We start from the raw sequence: 18,825 nt of genomic DNA, 5'->3' as shown, positions 1-18,825 counted from the left end.
AGACGCGGATATTTCGGGGAATGACACGATTCCCCGGACTGGTCATTGTCAGACGTGAGAGCGTCAAAGCGCAGGACGGGCTAGTCCGCCCATCCCTTGCATTGTGCCGCTACCGCCGCCCCCCTCACGCCCCTCCCTTGCCGTTCCCCGCTGACGCGCTTTGATCCATTGTGTTCGACGACAATTCGACGAGCACGCCCGACTACGCGGCCCCAACGAGCTCACGAGGTCGTTTAGAAGAACGACCGGTTGATTCTCGATCGACGATATCTGGCATTCTGATGAACTAGGGATAGGGACTATAGGAACGACGATTTAGACTTCTGATCAACTCGAAATAGGGGATATACGATCGATGATATTTAGACTTTTGGTGAACTCGAAACAGGGAACATATGATCGACAATATCTACCTTGTTCATGAACTCGACACGGAGTATGTACTACCGAAAAAAAGCATATAGTCATCAATAACTCACACCAATAAATAAAATCCTTCATTTCATCCACATTGCACATCTGTACAGGCACCCATCATGATCTTAGTAACCGAGTACACATTCCTCGTTGGTAAACGGCTGGGTGTTCCATTCGTCTCGGTAGTTCATGAAGAGCCTCCTCTCCTCGTTCTGTCTTTTCCGTCAGCAGTGCTTCTCTTCCGAACAAAAGAGCAAGAACGGCCGAGATGAGAAACGACTAGAGGAGGCTCACGAAGAGAAGAAGAGAGACATAGACAGAGAAAGAAAGATATCTAAAGATGCAATGTGGAAGTGGGACAGAGCGAGGTGGAAGACGTGGGAGGATGCAAATGTTAATAGCCTTGAGTCGATTCCGCTCGTAAGTAGGATAGGTGCATAGGTGAATTCGCACGTTCGCATACGGACACGCATGATTCATTCACGCTCCATGTTCTCTCCTCTTGCCAGGCAGATCCCCGTTAGGCACACGGGATAGACGACGGAGCCGATAAATAACATTCCACGACAGGGAAACGTGCGCTGGTGTTGCCCCCCTCCCCTCCTCGAAGGTGAAAATAAATAAACGGATAAATAATGCTCGCTGGGCGACTCTGGAAAAACCCAGAGGGGAAAAAACGTATTCGCACATTCTTCAAAACAACAAAACTTTTCTGTCTATAAAGTCCTAAAAGTAAAAAATATATTGTTGCATTATATGCCCCACCCCCCCCCTCCCCCGATACCACATAACTTTCGTTGAAAATATTTCCTCATATAGCTAATAATTTGCAAGTAAGTGATCACGTCAGGTGAACCACCCTGTATAAATACAGACTCATCTCGATTATTGTCCTGAACTAGGTCCGCGCTGGGACAATAATCTTGTAGGGAGAAATGGTTTAGACACTCACAAATTCGTTTTTTGTCCAAAGGTAATAGTCCAGTGGTAGGGATGACGCCTGGACAATAATCGTGTAGAACAAGCCGTGTAGAATAATTTTCAACGCAGAATTTGTAGAAATACCAGAAATTGAGGGCTTTTTAATCGATTCGTCGAGTAATCAAAATTCGTACTTGGGCACGAGGGGGTAAAGAAATCATGGAGAAAGTCTCAGGGCCGTTATGATCCAAGTCGATCGTTAGATCACGCCGCGATAAATTGCGGGTAAAATGTGGGCAACAACTACTGATGTAAGCAACAGGTGGGCGTTTCTATTTCGCGATTACTCTCTCTCTCTCTCTCTCTCTCTCTCTCTCTCTCTCTCTCTCTCTCTCTCTCTCTCTTTCTGTCTCTTGTTTTATCGCACGATCGTATTTTGTCCTCCTTCCACGTTTCACGGAAACTTTCCTGTCCTTTTATACACGCTCTATCTGCGGTTAAAGTAGTTTTTAGTCGACTGTGTTAGTAAAATTGGAATTCATTAATAAATGATAATTATAAAGGCAATACTAAACAAAATAATAATAATAATTTTTATATCGTGTACAAAACTTTTAAGAATTGCAATACGAATATTAACCCTAGAACTACCAAGAAAATCAAAATGATATAAATACAATATCAAATGAACGAAAATAGAACATTAAATTGACTAAAGCAGCAGATCTAACAACGTCTACGCTATTTAAAGCGTTTACCAACCTAACTAAATGTTGGAATCATTATACGTTATATTTTATATTTCGTTATATTCAATATTTCGCCACGCCACCGTTTGCATCTACAATTGCCTGAATTCTTCTTACTCTCAATACTTTTTTTAATAGAATACAAGTGTTAGAATAAATAATAATCAAGGAAACCAACGATCAACAAAATGAACACATAAATCGGTAGTGATTCAGTAATGATGTAATCGATTGGTTAAAACAGAACCTCTCAGAATACTTAATTAATCCCGTTTCCTCATCTACTGTTAGATCCTAAAACAACAGCTCTTCGAGGGGTACGAAAATTGATAAATAAATTAATTCCTTTGTTTCCCAGGAAACATTCTTCTATTTCACGACGAAGAATTCGCGCCCGTTGAAATATCTGACGGCTCGACGGAAGATTTTTCGAACGGTCGAATATATGATTTACGATCGAGGATCGAGATGATGGGAACGAAGACAGAGGTGGCGTGAAACAGGCGATGTTAACTTCGAATTTTAATATTCGTGTCTTGTTATATTACGTGTTTAATGAGCGATGACGTAAACCGTGCACACACAACGGTGTCATAATTTCCAACTGTGGAGAAATTTAACCAGGTAAATCCTTGTCCACGGTGTTCCAGCAACAGAAGAAGAAAAAAACGAAGCGACCGAAAAGAAGAGTGTGCGTCACGTATCTCGTCTGTTTGTGCTCGGAGGGGGTACTTTTGTTGAAACGACCGACGAGCAGGCTTCGATTATACGAAAGAAATATAGTCGAAAAATACGAGAAGATTCTGGAGGGAAAGTGATATTGAAACTGCAAAATTACAACGTATCTTCAAGTGGCTCTGGGATACCAGAGGCCAATCGTAGAGATGAACTGATCCAAGTAAATGCAAGTCAACAATCGATACTTTCTTTTCGACACCAAGTATTTTCAGCGTAGATATTTTCGTTTCGATACCGAGTATTTTTAGTATAGATATTATCGTTTCGATATTGAATATTTTTAGTATAGATACTTTCGGTTGCAATGCTAAGCAGAGATCGATACCTGTTTCGACACAAGTTATGAGTAAAAGTATCGATACCTTGCGGGTATCGATTTATCCCCAGCCAAACGAGGTGGCCCCCACCCCTAGAAAAGCGACTCCCCTACAGAAACTGACGTATCGTTGGTGGGTCTGACAAACGGAATCTCTGCCTACCATTCACGTATACATGGTGCTGTCTCCACAGATGCTGGTACTGGCTCCAACGCGAACTGGTGCTGTCATCGTGGATAGGCGGAAGTGGTGCGTGCTGCACCTGATGGCCGTGCGAGGTAGGCGGTAACGGCGGCGGGGGTGGTTGTTGGGGTTGTTGTTGGTGCGCGGGCGCGACCACAATGTGCGGCTGTGGAGGTGGCTGGACTGGTTGTTGTTGCTGCGGATGCGGTTGCTGTTGTTGCTGTTGATGATGCGCCTGGTGCAGCACGCCTGGTACCGGCGGTGGCGCCAATTGCTGATACTCCATCGCGCAACTCATTGGCTTCTATTCACGCTAGCATTTAAGTCCCTTCGTTTCGTTTCGATTCTCTTCGACGATATTCCCCAAAATACAGACCTCCAATGTTACAACCAAGTCCACCGTTTCTTTTCGATTCTCTTCGTAGACACTCCCTAATGTACAGAATTCCAATGTTACAACAGAGTCCATCCGTTTCGTTTCGATTAATCTTCGTCGACACTGCCCAAGATACAGAACTGCAATGTTCGCTTGCCTTTCGTCACACGAGGGATCGATCGTGGACCCGATAGGGAACAAAGATAACGTGGATAGACCACAGGACACAGATACACATACACACGCGGTCACGACGGAGTAAAATAGAGTTTCAAAACCGTAGCAACACACGCACAGACAGGTGGTACCGAGGCTTCGCGGTTCCCAGTCTCTATCCGGTACCCACCATCTGCGGCGTAATTGTATCCGATCGAGAGCCCGGCTCCTGGGTGTGTGTACACAGAGTCCTCTGGTATAGGTCCAATGGGTGGTTACGGACACTCGACTCCGTGGATCACAAAGATAGAATCACAAGTATACAGAGAGAAATAGTTGAGACGACGCAAATTCCCCGAAAGAAAACACTGATTCACTGATACATACACATCCGTAGAACAGTATTTAACTAAATCGAAGGCGTTAACTAGATCGAAAACTAATCAAGAGGGTTTCGGAATAATCTAATCCACCATCTGAAAATAATCCTCCACTCGTAGGAGGCCACGTGGTCAACGGACCACCCTCCACAATACACTACGTGGCCCTCTGACTTCCTCTCAATCTCTCAAACCGCACCGAAACTGTCACTGTTTATAGATCGAAACACCACAAACCGTATCTGTCCTCTCCCAAGTGCTCTTTTTGAACAGTTACCGAACTGAAAAAAAAAAAACTGACGGCACAGATCAAAAATTCGTACGATTATACACACACGGGAGTTCGCCCCCTGATGTGATCCTCTAGAGGACACAGGTGTCCCGATTCTGCTTGTGTGTGTGTGTACAGGGCGCTCCGTGCCGAGCGGAGCACACGGGGCCACGTACAGAACGGGAGCAGCAGCAGCACGATGCCGTCGTCGTGTGTCGACTGTCAAAATCAACGGACGCGGTCCGCCGTCTATCCCCCCGTGCGGCGCCGATTGGGCCGTCACCGTTGCCGGAAGCGTTGCTCCGATTGGTTCCCTGGCTCGCGTTCCACGCCGGTGGGGCAGTGAACGGCGGGGGAGGGCGGGGGGCGATGACGCGCGCCTCCACGCGATTCTCTCTCGTCCCGGGGACACCGCACGGAGCGTTCCAGGAGAGGACAGCACGAGGAAGGGCGAGAAAAAGGATTGCTGAAAGAAGGGGGAGAGGGGGCGAGTCTGTAGAAGCGAGAGGGAGATAGAAAGAGGTTCTGGATAGGGGATGAAGGTGGGGGAAGGCTGTAAGGATCGTGGAAGGGAGAGGATGGACAGGTAGGCAATAGAGAGAAATGGAAAGAGGAAGAGAGAGAGGGGACAACGTGGCAGGAACCTGCTGCGTCCGGAAAGACACTGGATATGCCTCCACTCGTGGGATTATGATTTCTCTCTCTCTCTCTTCCTTTCCCCCCACTCCAGCGGACGAGCTCCTCGTCCCACCATCGCCCCCTTTCCGGCGATCCACGCCGTCGCAGAGACCCGTTCATGATTCTTCGACGCTTCTCTGTCTTCGTTTCTCGTACATCGAGCGTTGTGTGCCTTGTTCGATGGATTGTAGTGCGAGGATAATCGCGTAGGGATGAACCGATGTGAGCAGATACAAGTAAATAATCGATACTTTTGTTTCGATGCTGGATATTTCTTTAGCGTTGGTATTCTCGGTTGCGATATATACTTGGTATCGATAAAAAAAAAACGCAGGCATCAAAAAAGTTGTGGAAGCTTTTAATAAGTTCTGTTTGAAATATGGATCAGGAATATTTTTTTTTAAAAAGTTGTTATATTGTAAATTCCTCAGGGAGCAGACACGTAAAAGTTCTTGGAAATAAAAGTTTTTATTTGAATAGAACTTATTTTTCAATACTTTTTGGGGAACTATTATTCACTTAGGATGTTCATACCTTTTATTAAATAAATGTATGAATCATATAAGGTTGTATTATTTTATAAAACTATGTAATAGTTCGGCACTTTGGTTTATCTCGTGGAACCTTTATTACACAGATTCTAAAAATTGATTGTCATTGATCTAGGGGACGGTTGGTATTAGCAATCCTTGGTAATGTCGCGGGTACGGAAGGGCTTCTTCCGCGACTGTGACAGTGAAGAAACCCTCTTGCTGCGGATCCAGGAGGTTTCTGTTGCTGGTTCAAGGACAGTGGACGTTTGTTTTCTTTTTTCTTTCAGTGGGGATTGTTATTAGGCGTACGAATATTCAATTTATCAATTTTCCCAATTTAATTTGAATGATTAATATTGTAAACTATTTCAAAATACTGCAATGGAAAAAAATTTACAAATACGTGCAAGAAACGGAAACTTGTTTTCCTTATTGTAAACAAATTTAATTTTTTTTAATCGTTAAGAAAAAACTGAAGGTTTGTCGAACAAACCAATGGAAAACAAGCGACGTTGACGATAATTGCAGACATATAAGATACCTACTAGCAAACGCATTGAAACTTATTAAGTTTGCATACTTTATCTCACCTTTCAGTTTTATTTGATCGTTAACATATCATATTATCCGTACCATCATAATCTAATTTTTACTATACCTAATTTCTTGTAACTAAATAAAAAGTGATTAACTGCTCAGTATCCACTACAGTTCCACAAGGCTCGTGTTAAAAAGAAATGTTTATAACGTTTCATTTTCAATAATGTTATCGTTGACCTTGCGATTTTTTGGTAGCAATCGAAATTTGAATCTGTTAAGAATGTTCTCATAAATTTTCAACCAAATTTATAATTATTAAACATTCGCGTGAGTCACCGTAAGAGACGTTAGAGATCGAGAGAGGACCCAGAGTACACACAGATAAGTAGCAACGGCTGTCCTCTGTCCCCGTTTTCTACGTCAGGATCGACCCACTTCCTGGTGCGTGGCGGTTCGATCGTGACCGATCCATGAAATTAACGGTAACGGAGCGCCGTGTGGCTGGCTGGTGTGCTCGCCAGGTAAAATCGAAAGTGGCGAAATGCCGCAACGTCGAGGCGTTCTTGAGAAGAAGAAGGGAGAGGAGAACACACAGGACCCGTTTTACGCGAGTGGGGCATCGTTGGAGAAACAGAGAGAGAGAATTTCCCTCCGTTGTTTCACGAAGAAAGATTCTAACAGCTGCGTCTGCCAGCTACGATGTAAGCTATAGGCCGAGACACTCCGTTTGTCCCGTTGCGTTATTTCCACTGAAAAGGTGATACTATTCTGAGAATAGCTGTTTTTAATTGTTCTGTATCAGTTCTGGCTGAAACAGTCATGAGAACCGAAATAATATTATAATTGTTGCAGACAGGGGTTGATGAGGTCCCGAAAATAACTGTTTCAGACTGTTATATATTGGTTCTTATTGAAACAGTTATGGAGTATCTTTATTTAGAATGACTGTTATAAGGAATGGAAATTTGCGTTTGTTTCGGTTCTTCTGAAGCGATGTTATATTGATTCTATATTGAGTCCATGTCGGTTCTGCAAGTGTTATTTTTTGGTTCTATATCGGCTCTATAACCGTTATTTTTCGGTTTTGTAACTGTTATTTTTCGGTTCTGTAACTATTACTTTTCAATTTTACAACTGTTACTCTTCGGTTCTGTAACTGGTACTTTTCGGTTCCTTATCGGTTCTACAACTGTTATCTGTCAGTTCTATATCTTATCCAAAACGGTTCCGGATTCCGAACTCGTATCGACATCGCAGTAACCAAAGTCGTATACATCTATATTAAAAAATATATAAATAAACAAAATTTCCCAAGTTTCACCATTTCTTTCCAGCCATTAAATGGAAAAGGGGTCTTAATAATTCTGTCTATTCTCGACAAACCACCAAACCCCAGACAGGTTCGCCAGAAACAAACTCTACACATCCACGATTCCACCTGTAACACGTTCGAAGATCAACCAGTGAACTCCTTCTAGTACTCATCAAAGCATATTGTCGAAACACTCGAGTCGAGTAAATATAACTTTCAGTTTGGGGGCCGCGGTTAAAGCCAGCAAGAATTTCCGTTTCGTTTTCATTCGCATTGCGGCGACCTTTCTCTCCGACGCTCCCCCTCGACGGAGAAAGGGAAAAATGGCAACGACGACGACGGCGGTGGCAGCGGAGGGAACACAGCGACAGTTAATTCTGGTGGAAGAGGCATAAAGCTCTGAATCACCAGTGAACCGGTCTCACTGTCCCCTCTCCCGTTTACGAACGCGGAAACCGCTTCGGAGCCTCGCGTGCGGGTCACGGAAGGATTCCTTTCTCCTCCTTCGATTGTCGGTGCCTTCTTCCTCCTCTTGTTATTTTTTTTATTTTTCGTTCTCGATCCTTCTTTCTCTTCGCACGCGCCGCGAATCATCTTCGACCTCGTCTCAGTTCTCCCGTTCGTTCAGGGGCGCTACGGTTCACCATTTTTTTTTCCTTTTTTTGGTAGCTGGCCTCTATGATACCCTATGTGTTGACCTTCTTTTGGGTTTCTGATCTCTGTCGCTGTCTGGACGTACTACAGTTACCGTTTCTTCTTTCTTTGGTAGCTGGACGCTATGGTACCCTCTGCTTTGACCTTCTGATATGTCGTTTGCTGTTCGGAAGTGATACAGTTACCATTTTTTCCTGTTTTGGCTACTGGACCCTAAGGTACCTCTGCTTTGACCTTCTTTCAGGCTTCTGATATGTCGTTTGCTGTTCGGAAGTGATACAGTTACCATTTTTTCCTGTTTTGGCTACTGGACTCTATGGTACCTCTGCTTTGACCTTCTTTCAGGCTTCTGATGTGTCGTTTTCTGTTCGGAAGTGATACAGTTACCATTTCTTCTGTTTTTATATAATGGGAAAAGTGAGTAACCGATTTTAAAAATTCTTGTGGCATCCTTTTTGTAACTAAATGAGCTATCGCAGGACCTACTATTAATAATTTTTAAGCATAAATTCTTTTGTTATTCACAATAATATACGTAAAATTTCCTTCCCATTTTGCATGTCTTTGTTAAGACTCATGCCAAATGCAACCATTTTATTTTTTCAACTTCACGATATACTTTGGAGTAACATTCGATTTAATTTTTTTGAAATTTTGATTTCAAACTACTCTGCATCATGGGCACCGTTTTTGTACAGTGCAATTTTGGATCAATACGATTAGCGCCACCTACAATTTGCAACACTGCCCAAATATTGAAACAAAAATTTTTTTTATTTTCCTAAATGTATAATAAATAAAGTCGAGGAACTTTTCGTTGCTTTCTTTTAAAAAAAGCCGAAGTCTCACCTTTTTTTTCGGGACGTTAAAGGGGAAAGGGGCCTTAAGAGCGAACAAAACGGCGTCCGCCGATTTCTTTCCGTCCCGAGGCGAGCCCCAGAGATCTCGACGCCTGGGTAAAAGACGCTTTCGTTCTCCCGGCTAAAGGTTAAACGGTTGCTACGGTCTAACGACGGTAGGTATAGGTGCACGAAATGGGAATCGAGACAACCTGTTGATCCCGGTCGCTTCCTTTCACTCACGGTACCGTATATCGCGAGAACGTGGAGAAAAAGAACCGAACGGCATATCGCTTGTCCCCCGTTCGATGCAACCGCCGTTTTCGATATTTCATAATTTGTATCTGTGAATTCATTCACTTCGAATGACTGGAAATCGAACAGAACATTACGTCGATAGTGATATAATAGAAAACATTGATCAATTGAACGTCGCTTAACCTACAAAACTCGAAATTACGCGCAATGCGTAATGTCAGATATACATACAGGGTGTCCCACCTAACTCTGCTAACCTCAATTATTCTCTTATTTAACATGGTACAAAAAAAATGCCTTATCACCCGTATTAATAAAGATAATATCAAATAATAAATAATATTGGCCAAGTATCCTAATACAATAAATGCTCGCTAAATGCTCGGTAATATCTCTACGTTAAATGCTTCCGCTTCATCCCCCTTACTGCTTCTAATCTTTGTCGGTACAATTGAATTTTGAAGTGTGCAAATTAGTGTCCCTCTACGATAACTGCTCCAAGGCAGTCTCGAGAGTTTCGATCATTAATCGAAGATTTCCTGCACTTCAGAAACTAAACGAACTGGAATTCCACAAGCGAATTCGGGGCCAAATATCAAAAAGGACCGGTCGAATGGGACCAGGAGAGGGCCCGAGATTTATTCATCGAAACTGTCTAACGCGACTGGTAAAAACGGGCCCACGGAGGAACACGTCTAACGGGTGTCCGGTCGAAAGAAAGCGGTCCCATTTCGGTCTCGCGCGCGTTCCGATTTTCGTGGCCGACTTACACGAAAAATTGTTCGGCGGTGCCCTTCCACCGGTGATAATCGAGAAATGGAAACGGGGGCGAAGCTGATTCCGGGAGATCCAAGGAGGAAAGGAGGGGCATCAGGCCCGGGCGCATTTCACCTAGGAGGTGAAAGTGACCCGCCGAAAGTCGTCGTCGTTTTCATGTCTGGGCCCCCGAGACCGACGATTCCCACTGTTGCAAATCTTTCGGTTTGAAAATTCCACGAGCAATCGTTCGAACCACATTCGGACTGTTCCGAGAAAATTCGTGGAGACGTTTTCCGTGAGAATTTTTCATTTTCAAGCTGGTGCAAAAGTGGCCACTTTGTAATATTCTCTTTTCTTTGTGAATTGGATATCTATTCAACATTTTTTTAACACGTCATTTAGTAAACTAATCCTTCTAACTTCACGAAGAAACTCAAGTCACTTGGTCCAATTTTGAAACAGTTGTTCTGTTTTAAAAGGTGTACGAATACTTTGTCGACCCACTGTATATGTTTCACACCAATTTTGTTTTAAGCCTCGTCTATCTCGATTTGCTTTAATGTTCTGACAAATAAATGAAAAATAAAGGTATCTTTTCAGGAAAAAGGATTGCCTAGTTCCCTTAAATCTTTTTGCAAATGAATTTTCACGGTGCAAAACAGAGCGATACCCATAACGTGCGGCGACGATTTACACTTACACAGTTCGCCGATTTCAACAGCTGACGAGCAGATGTCGTCGACGTCTCGTTAAACGTTTACGTTACAGATTGCAAAACACCCTGTGTGCGCGCACCGACACCTGACAATTAAAAGATCGTCGCTAAAGGAACAATTTTATGACGAAAGTCTGTGTTTAGTCACGACCGTACGAGATAAATTATTATATTGTTTAAATGTTCCTTTAATAAAAAATACTGTATGGATTTCTAAGAATTTATCAATTTCGTTAGGTGTTCATTTATTGGTCATTCGGCTCATTTTTCACTTAATCCTACACGGGAGTTTTGACGAAGGCTGTAATTATTAATTATTAAGATCGATCCTTCTCCGGTTCCAATGAATTCCAGAAGTCGAAGACGGCTTTCACTTTTTATTTTCGCGCCGCCTACCGACCAGCTCGTTAAGAAAGTATCCTTTACCAAATAACGCGTGCTGTTCTTTTATCTCTACCCAATTATTATGAAAAATATCAGGTCTGAGTTAGGTATATTCACGGAAAAAGCGAATCCGTCGGCCAATTAAACGGGGAACGTCGTCAACGTGTGATTGCCCCCCCCCCCTCCTCCAATAACATCCTCTGTGTTCGATAATTAAGTATCGAGGAATCACGAGAAATTTCGAGCGACGCGGCGTTTCCTCGAAGACCGTCAAGAGCCACGAGGAACGGTTGAAACCGGACAAGTTTCGGAATACCGTCTGGGTAGAAAATGTGCACATTATATCTTGCAATTAGGAAATTTATCATTTGGTCGACTGTGCACAAGATGAGTCACGAAATCACCTTCGAATAAATTGTGTGTGCTCTATAATAAGGTGTTTTATATAGAAATTGAAAGATAAAAAAAGAATCTGAAGGGGTATAGTGTAAAAGTGCCCTTAGACCGATTTGCACTTGAGATACACGATAGCTTGTCAAGAAAAAACAGACTGTGCCAAGTTTCAACCCTCTATCTCAATCAGAAGGGTAGGGAAAATTCGAATTATCAGTTTTTCCTCTATTTTCCAAGTTTAATGACGCGCAAAAATTCTGTAAAAAATCTGATAGATAGTATTTATTGGGGCGCTTGTTGAAGATTTTTTTACGATGTTTTAGTTGATTCTCCCAATTGTGGAAAATCAAAAACGCTAAAAAAATATTTTTCATTTGTTTTTAGCGTTTCTGTTAATTTTATTATAATGAATAAAAGATAAAGAAAAGTACTTTATCATTTTTAATCGTTTAAACATGAAAATTCCAATTTTTATAAGAAAAAAATACTTCTTGAATGAGTCGACATTTGGCAAACAATCATTTAATGTTTTTAACTGTTTAAAACTCAGGATGACGCTTTTAGATATAGCTTTTCACTATATATTATTTAAATAAAATTATGCCCAGCTCTGGTTTCCATACAAACCGGGTGTCCTGATAATTAAGAGTGATACTATAAAAATAAGTAGTCTACTCTTATCTCCTAAATGACGACGAATCGTCTCCGATCGTGACAGAACCAGGGTTATAGTCGCGTGAAAAGAATGGCTCTCTGTCCGTCGCGTAATTGGCACGTCGAGCTATCGCGATTATCAATACAGAGGAACCTTAACGATCGGCGAGACAGTCGCCGATTTTTCCGCGCCAGAAGAGGTCAAGAAAAGGAATTCCTCGTTAGCGTGGTGTCGAAGACATCATTATTATCTTTTTATTTCTCCGTTTTCTTCCAAATTGTTTTAAATACGTTTGATCGAAACATTTCACGAGAAATTTGAACAGGTTCAAAACAAGTATGATCATTGCGAAGCGGTCAAACTGAAGATTAGTTTTAAACAGTTTAATGAAACGTTTTTAATTTCAAACCACTCTTTGAGCTGTTTGCGTTCATCGTCATATTGTTTGAATACGTTTCATCTACTTAAGCTCATTGTCAGATTGTTTGAACTATTTGAACTCGTCGTCCGATTGTTTGAACACGTTTGAACTGTTTAAGGTTCTCGTCGGATGTTTGAACAGATTTCAACTATTTAAGTTCATTGTCATATTGTTTGAACACGTTTGAACTGTTCAAAGTTCCTCGTCAGATTGTTTGAGTACGTATGAACGGTTCGATCACCGATCACTAGTAATGAGGTCAGCCTCGTTACACGCTCGAGGTTAAACGCTCCGAGTTCGAGAGCGATGTAGTTTATAATCAATCGCGGCCGCGCCACGGAATCGAAGCGGAGAATCGTTTTCTTCAGTTGTTGTCGTCGTCGTCGTTGTCGCGGGAAGGATGCGTCTACGGATGAATAAATTTCTTATATAATCGACGGCACCCGTTTATCGCAGGAGCCCGCTACGACCCCTCGAGAGCGCGATGAAAATATTTTTCGTTCCCGATTATACAATCGAGCTCTCGGCAAGCGAGAAATGGTAATTGGCCGGCGACAGACGCGAATAGCGTCGTTAAAGGGAACGCTGATTGCACGCGCGAGGGCAAGCGAGGCATATTTCGCTAGTTACGATCGTACGAACGGATTACGGGAGGATCGATCATCGAAAGGCAGATCGACGGAGCAAGTGTATTATGTAAACTGTAATCGGCTTTGACCCCTCTATGTTATATAGAAACTCTTGCAGTATCATTCAGGGACATTTTTGGAAGGGTCTAAGGGAATTTTATGGGCTCTGAATGGAGGATCATTTCAAGCACTTTTAGGGCAAGAGGAGGAAAATTTTGAAGAATTTTCCGGGTTCATAGAGTGAACTTTTAAGGGATATTTCGGTTCAGTGGAGTGAGCATTTAAGGAATCTTCTGGTTCAGAGCAGTGAGCAGTTACGGAATCGCAACTGTCCCGTATGGAGACACCAGCCGATTCCGTCGTGGCGAAGGGGTTAATCGACAGGAATTAATATTGCAAAACCCCGTCGAGTCGTGTGCTCGAACGGGCGATTTAATAAATACAGGATTCAGGATTGATTTCTCGAAGGATGGGAGTGAACATGCGGGGAAAGAACGTCATCGAGCGCGAGATCCCACAAGATACGCTAATCCATTATACAGGAATCTAACGACCGGTTTTCATCGTCTTTTCATAGTGACAGACAGCGTTATTTAAAACGGTTTTCCGTCATTAAGACCGTGGAGCGGCTCGTTAACGAATGGGGGGGGGGGGGTGTATAATTACGCCCGATGATAATGATAATGATAATAACAGCGTGCACCGATACAAGGATCTATTCCCGTTTTCGCTGTTAGATCGGCCGGAGAGTTTATCGTCGCGTCGATAAAGAAACCCACCGAAGAGACGCCTTAAGGCTGCGTGTCGATCCTGTTTTCTGGTCAATTCAATCCTCGAGGTACCTACGTAACGAGCCGACGCGGCGACGTGTACACACGTTCGTTATCGTTGTAAAATCGTACATTGTTTTTCTTCTCGATTGAACGTGGAATTTTAATGGTCGAGCATTTTTCATTGAAATACAAGTTCAGCGAGTATATTCGTTTCATAATTGTTGTACCGAATTAGAAGATGACACTACGAAGATGTTTTTAGCTGCCAATCTGTTCGACGCTCAATTGCTTGTCATCGCTAAAGAGAAATTTTTAACTAGAATGTTAGACAAATCGAAGGAATGATCAAGTAGATTGTTTATTTAGAACGTATTTTAGAATTTCATTTATCCCGTCAATAAATAAATAAATAAACAAATAACGTCGAAATTTCGAATTCAATCTTAATCAATATATCTTCTTTGATCAATTGAAATTGTATTTTCTTTATTACACTGGGTTCACTGTTGAATGTTAAACAATTGCAAGTAGCAAAATCCTACATTCTCTCTGTTAAATTTGAATCCTTTCTATTGGTATACAGTATTAAAAAAAATAGAATAATAGAGAAATTTTTGAAGTCAATATTGTTTAATGTAATTGTGTATTGTTGTCAAATATACTGTTCGAAGCGATCAGAGGATCGCTTATCTTCAAATAATCGACTGTACCTTTTTGAAAGCGTTTAAACTTGCTCGAGAATCCAGCACCCGCAATGTTTTAGTATCCTTTGTCAGCTAAAAGTCAAAGACCAATCTCCAGAGAGTTTCGAGGAAAAGCTGACTTCGAGATCAAATTTACGCCTGTCTCATTGGTACGCGATCCTTTCACGATTTTTGGAAGATCATAGAAACTGACTGACATTGGGGAACAGGGAAACGACAGATCTTCGTTGGTTCGACGTGTCTTTTATAAAAATTAACAACTGCCAATGCCACGAATCAATTCATTGAAAAATACAATATTTTAAACAGTACAGTAATGTCTTGATGAGTGCCACGTACTCAGGCTCTCATAAATTTGTTTTTTTACCCGAAGCTGAGCCTCTGCTTAGTTTCTGTTTACTCTGGTTTGGTTGATTTCGAATGGGAACTCCCTCAATGGTGGAAATAACGCCGTTGCTCGTGTCGCATTCATCGAGTAATCACTGTACTTCTTAATATTAAAACTTTTCTTCGTGGCATTTCCATTCAAGAAAAATTGAAGAAAATGGAAATTTCACGCAATGTAGACATGCAAACAAACTTGTTTCAATTCCCTATCGTCGTGGATTGCCGCGAGTCTCCTAGCCGGTGGTCCCGATCCCCACCTGATATCTCGTGTAATTTCTTAAGTATCCGATGATTTTTCACGAAGACAACGTCGAGTTTACGCCAGGGCACACACCGAGGTGGATCCAGCCGTGTCCAGGTTTCCCCACCGCGGGTAGAGAGAGAGATTATGGTCGCCTCGCGAAATCTGAGAAGCAACCGTCGACCGCACCAAGGGGATTATCCTTCCATAACCGTCAGGCAATCGAGCCAGGCCATAACACGGCATTGCCACATACGCACGACGGGATAAAATGCAAGAGCAGCAGCGATGCTGCGTCGCACAATGGTCTAGAATCAAAATTCAGCAGCTCAAATGGTGAGACAAACTTTTTCTATCTTCCAAAAAAACTCGCATTAATTTATTATTAACTAAACCATGAATGCTCCAAATCGGACCCGAGTACGTTGCACTCATCGAGATATTACTGTATATAACAAATCAAAAATTAGTTGTACGGAAATGGGAGACTCGTAAAATGATTTGAAACAAGTTTTTCCTTAACAAAAATGTTATCCGAGGCATTGTTAACGAGATATTAACGAAAAACTCCGACCAATCAGAGCGCGAGTCTGCCTGCCGAGTTCCCACGGTAACTTTGGCTGCCAATCGCAGCGCCGCGGGAACAACTGGCTAGATTCAGCTGTGTAGCTGTAGAGGCAACAATTCTTTTGCAACCTCTTTCTATGGGAAGGATTGACACTGTCATTTTTTATTAACCAGTATAGTACTCACTGCTTGGATAACAGTATCGTTTCCTCTCTAGAACACTAATTAAATCGTTTTTCGTGCGTACCAATACGTTTCAAGGACCAAAAATATTTCTCGTGGTCCCCGTTTCCTTTCAATTATATCACGCAAACTCTTCACACGCAAGTCAATTCAAGAAATGTTTTTGACAACCAGGATTCACTCGATCGTTTTTAGTCACCACGCAAAATTCAACCAATCTGTGAATGGTGTACTGGGAAAACAAGGTGTCACGATCCAGGCGCGTATCTCTGATCTTGTCCGGTTTCTCAAAACAAAATCTTGACGTGATCGATTACCTTGCCTTCCTTCGACAGACAAAACGCGTGTTTATTCTATGTTGTATTATCAAACGGAACACTACTCGTGCTTAGTGGTGGGTTCACAAACAAACGGTATCAAACATATTCTTTATCTAAACGTCTGATGAGGAGTTTGGACAGTTCAAGCCAAGTTTGATCACGGCGAGGCGTTCAAACTGAAGAACGCCTTCAAACTGTTTAAACAGTTCGATCAAACGGTTCCAACTATAAACAGTCCGATGACATTTCAAAGACCAAACTTTCAAGTCACTGTGAACGTTTCAAACAATTTGATGAAACGATTCAAATCTCGAGTCGTTCGAGCCACAATTGTGTGGAGTTTGAAACGTCATTAGATTGTTTGGAGTCTGAAACGTCGTCAGAATAGTTCGAATATCTAAATACACAGTTCTAGTTGAGATGTTTAACACGTCTGGAATGGTTTGATTACCCACCACTGGTCGTGCTCTGTGGAGCCGTGTGATCGTGTCTGTGGCTCGCTACTTGCACTACGAATCGAACAAGACCGTGTCATCTAAACCTGACCATTCGATATTCTACTGTCAACTAAATGGGTGCCCAAGCTGTGTCTACCTACGTATATATTGTGATCTGTCGTTCTGCCGCGAATTTCGACGTCAATCGGCTTAAATACACATCCAATTGACTTACGAATCGTCTGTGGAATGTTTGCGCAAACTCGTTCGTTCGTCGAAAGCTATTTCATAGTCACAGAATTGATCTCATGGGTTTGATTTGATGATCGATGGTTTTTGAATGATGGAATATCTACCGTGTGATTAATAAATCGTGAATATTTACGAAAATGCAGACTCACGCGAATAGAATCTATGAAAGACAGTAATCGAGTAGAATATTATGTCTTCTTACGAAGGTTTTAATAGGTGCAGATACATTTACCCTATTTCGATACGTTTCGCGGTAGATCCCGAGCAGATCAGAGGATCCACGATGAATCGAATAAATATATAACAGAAAATAATTAAAATCCGTGGTCGATTAATTAACACTGCTCAAACCATCGTCATAAAAAACCATCTCTCACAAAAAGGTATCCCGAAAAAGCTTGCACATTCCAAGGGCCATATAAAACACACCGTCATATATATCGATCCTCACGCGTTGTTCTCTGTTCGACAAAACAGAGAAAAAAGCATAGAATCTTCGATTTCAAGATTTTCATTTCGATTTCAAAATTTCAATTCCACGCGACAGAACGCCACCTCTCCGCTAATTTCTACTCAAGTGTGTCCGCAATAATTCTGCTCGTGAGTGTATGTACGTGTGAAAGAATGTGAAGCGTGAAACAGGGTGGGAAAGCCCGCGAAGGAGGGGGGGGGCGAGGTCAGGGGAAAAAAACTCATGCAAATGATAGGACACGTCCCACCATTGTCCTCGTTCGAGTAGGCGCGGGACTGTCCGAGAAAACGACGTGGATCGTTGCGTGGATCGTTCGAGATGGGTGGAGGGGAGGGGGATAGATGCACAGAGTCAAAAATAACGAGTGGGGAGAAGGGGGCAGGGCCAGTAAAACAAAAAAGTCGAAACAAAAAAAATTTAGGACAGAATGAGCTGTCGTTTTTTGTCACTTACCCTTCAGAGAGGATGTTATCATGGGGTCACCTGAAAACGAGACAAGTACAATATTGCAGTGAACGTCATGTATGAAAGTGAAAGAGAGAGAGAGAGAGAGAGAGAGAGAGAGAGAGAGAGAGAGAGAGAGAGAGAGAGAGAAAGAGAGAGAGAGGAAAAGAGATAGAAACAGATAAAATAGACAGGTACAATAAAGAGAGACGGAGAATGATAATTATTCTGTGATCGTCGTAAAACAACCGAGATGCGAGGCATATGACTTAGAAAAAAAAAAACAACAAACAAACAAACAAAGTGATGATAGATCAGAGAAAGAGGAGACAGATAGAGACCGTGTCTTTTGTTTTTCTTTTATTTCTTCTTTCTCTTCGTCCTCTCGTTACGTGCCACGCTCTACGAAGCCTGGCAGGACTAATTAATCCTTAACGACTTGACCCTCGAACCGTAGGATCCAGACGTATAGCGTCGTGGAAGATCGAAGAATCGAGTTACATGTGGCTGTTACTGCGTGAACGCTAAAATACGTCGAATACAGTAAGCTCTGTCTATAAATACGATTCGACGATTCGTAGTTTCGTTCCCAGATAGCACATGACGCCTTGAAGATGCCCATTTTACGACTATTTTAAGACTAAGGCGCCTTTAAGCCGTCTTCAAGGCGTCATTGAACGCTATGTGCTATCTAGGTATAGATGAACTAGCAGACAGAGCAGTGTCTTCGTTTCGTATTCGACTGGCTGTGAATAAATTTGATGTAT

The 18,825-nt window shown here is 42.3% G+C and overlaps 1 protein-coding gene across 1 annotated transcript in view; it reads right to left on the bottom strand.

Moving 5' to 3' along the window:
* Positions 1-18,825, bottom strand: part of LOC107193918 (thyrotroph embryonic factor) — a 71,824-nt gene that overhangs the window by 45,545 nt on the left and 7,454 nt on the right. Inside the window, exon 2 of the mRNA XM_015583457.1 lies at positions 18,068-18,097. Within this exon, the coding sequence (XP_015438943.1) occupies positions 18,068-18,097 (30 nt within the window). The remainder of the gene's footprint in view (positions 1-18,067; positions 18,098-18,825) is intronic.

The sequence above is a fragment of the Dufourea novaeangliae genome, unplaced genomic scaffold (genome assembly GCF_001272555.1).
Source record: "Dufourea novaeangliae isolate 0120121106 unplaced genomic scaffold, ASM127255v1 scaffold21, whole genome shotgun sequence".
Lineage (NCBI taxonomy): Eukaryota > Metazoa > Arthropoda > Insecta > Hymenoptera > Halictidae > Dufourea > Dufourea novaeangliae.
This window is presented reverse-complemented; position numbering and strand designations above follow the sequence as displayed.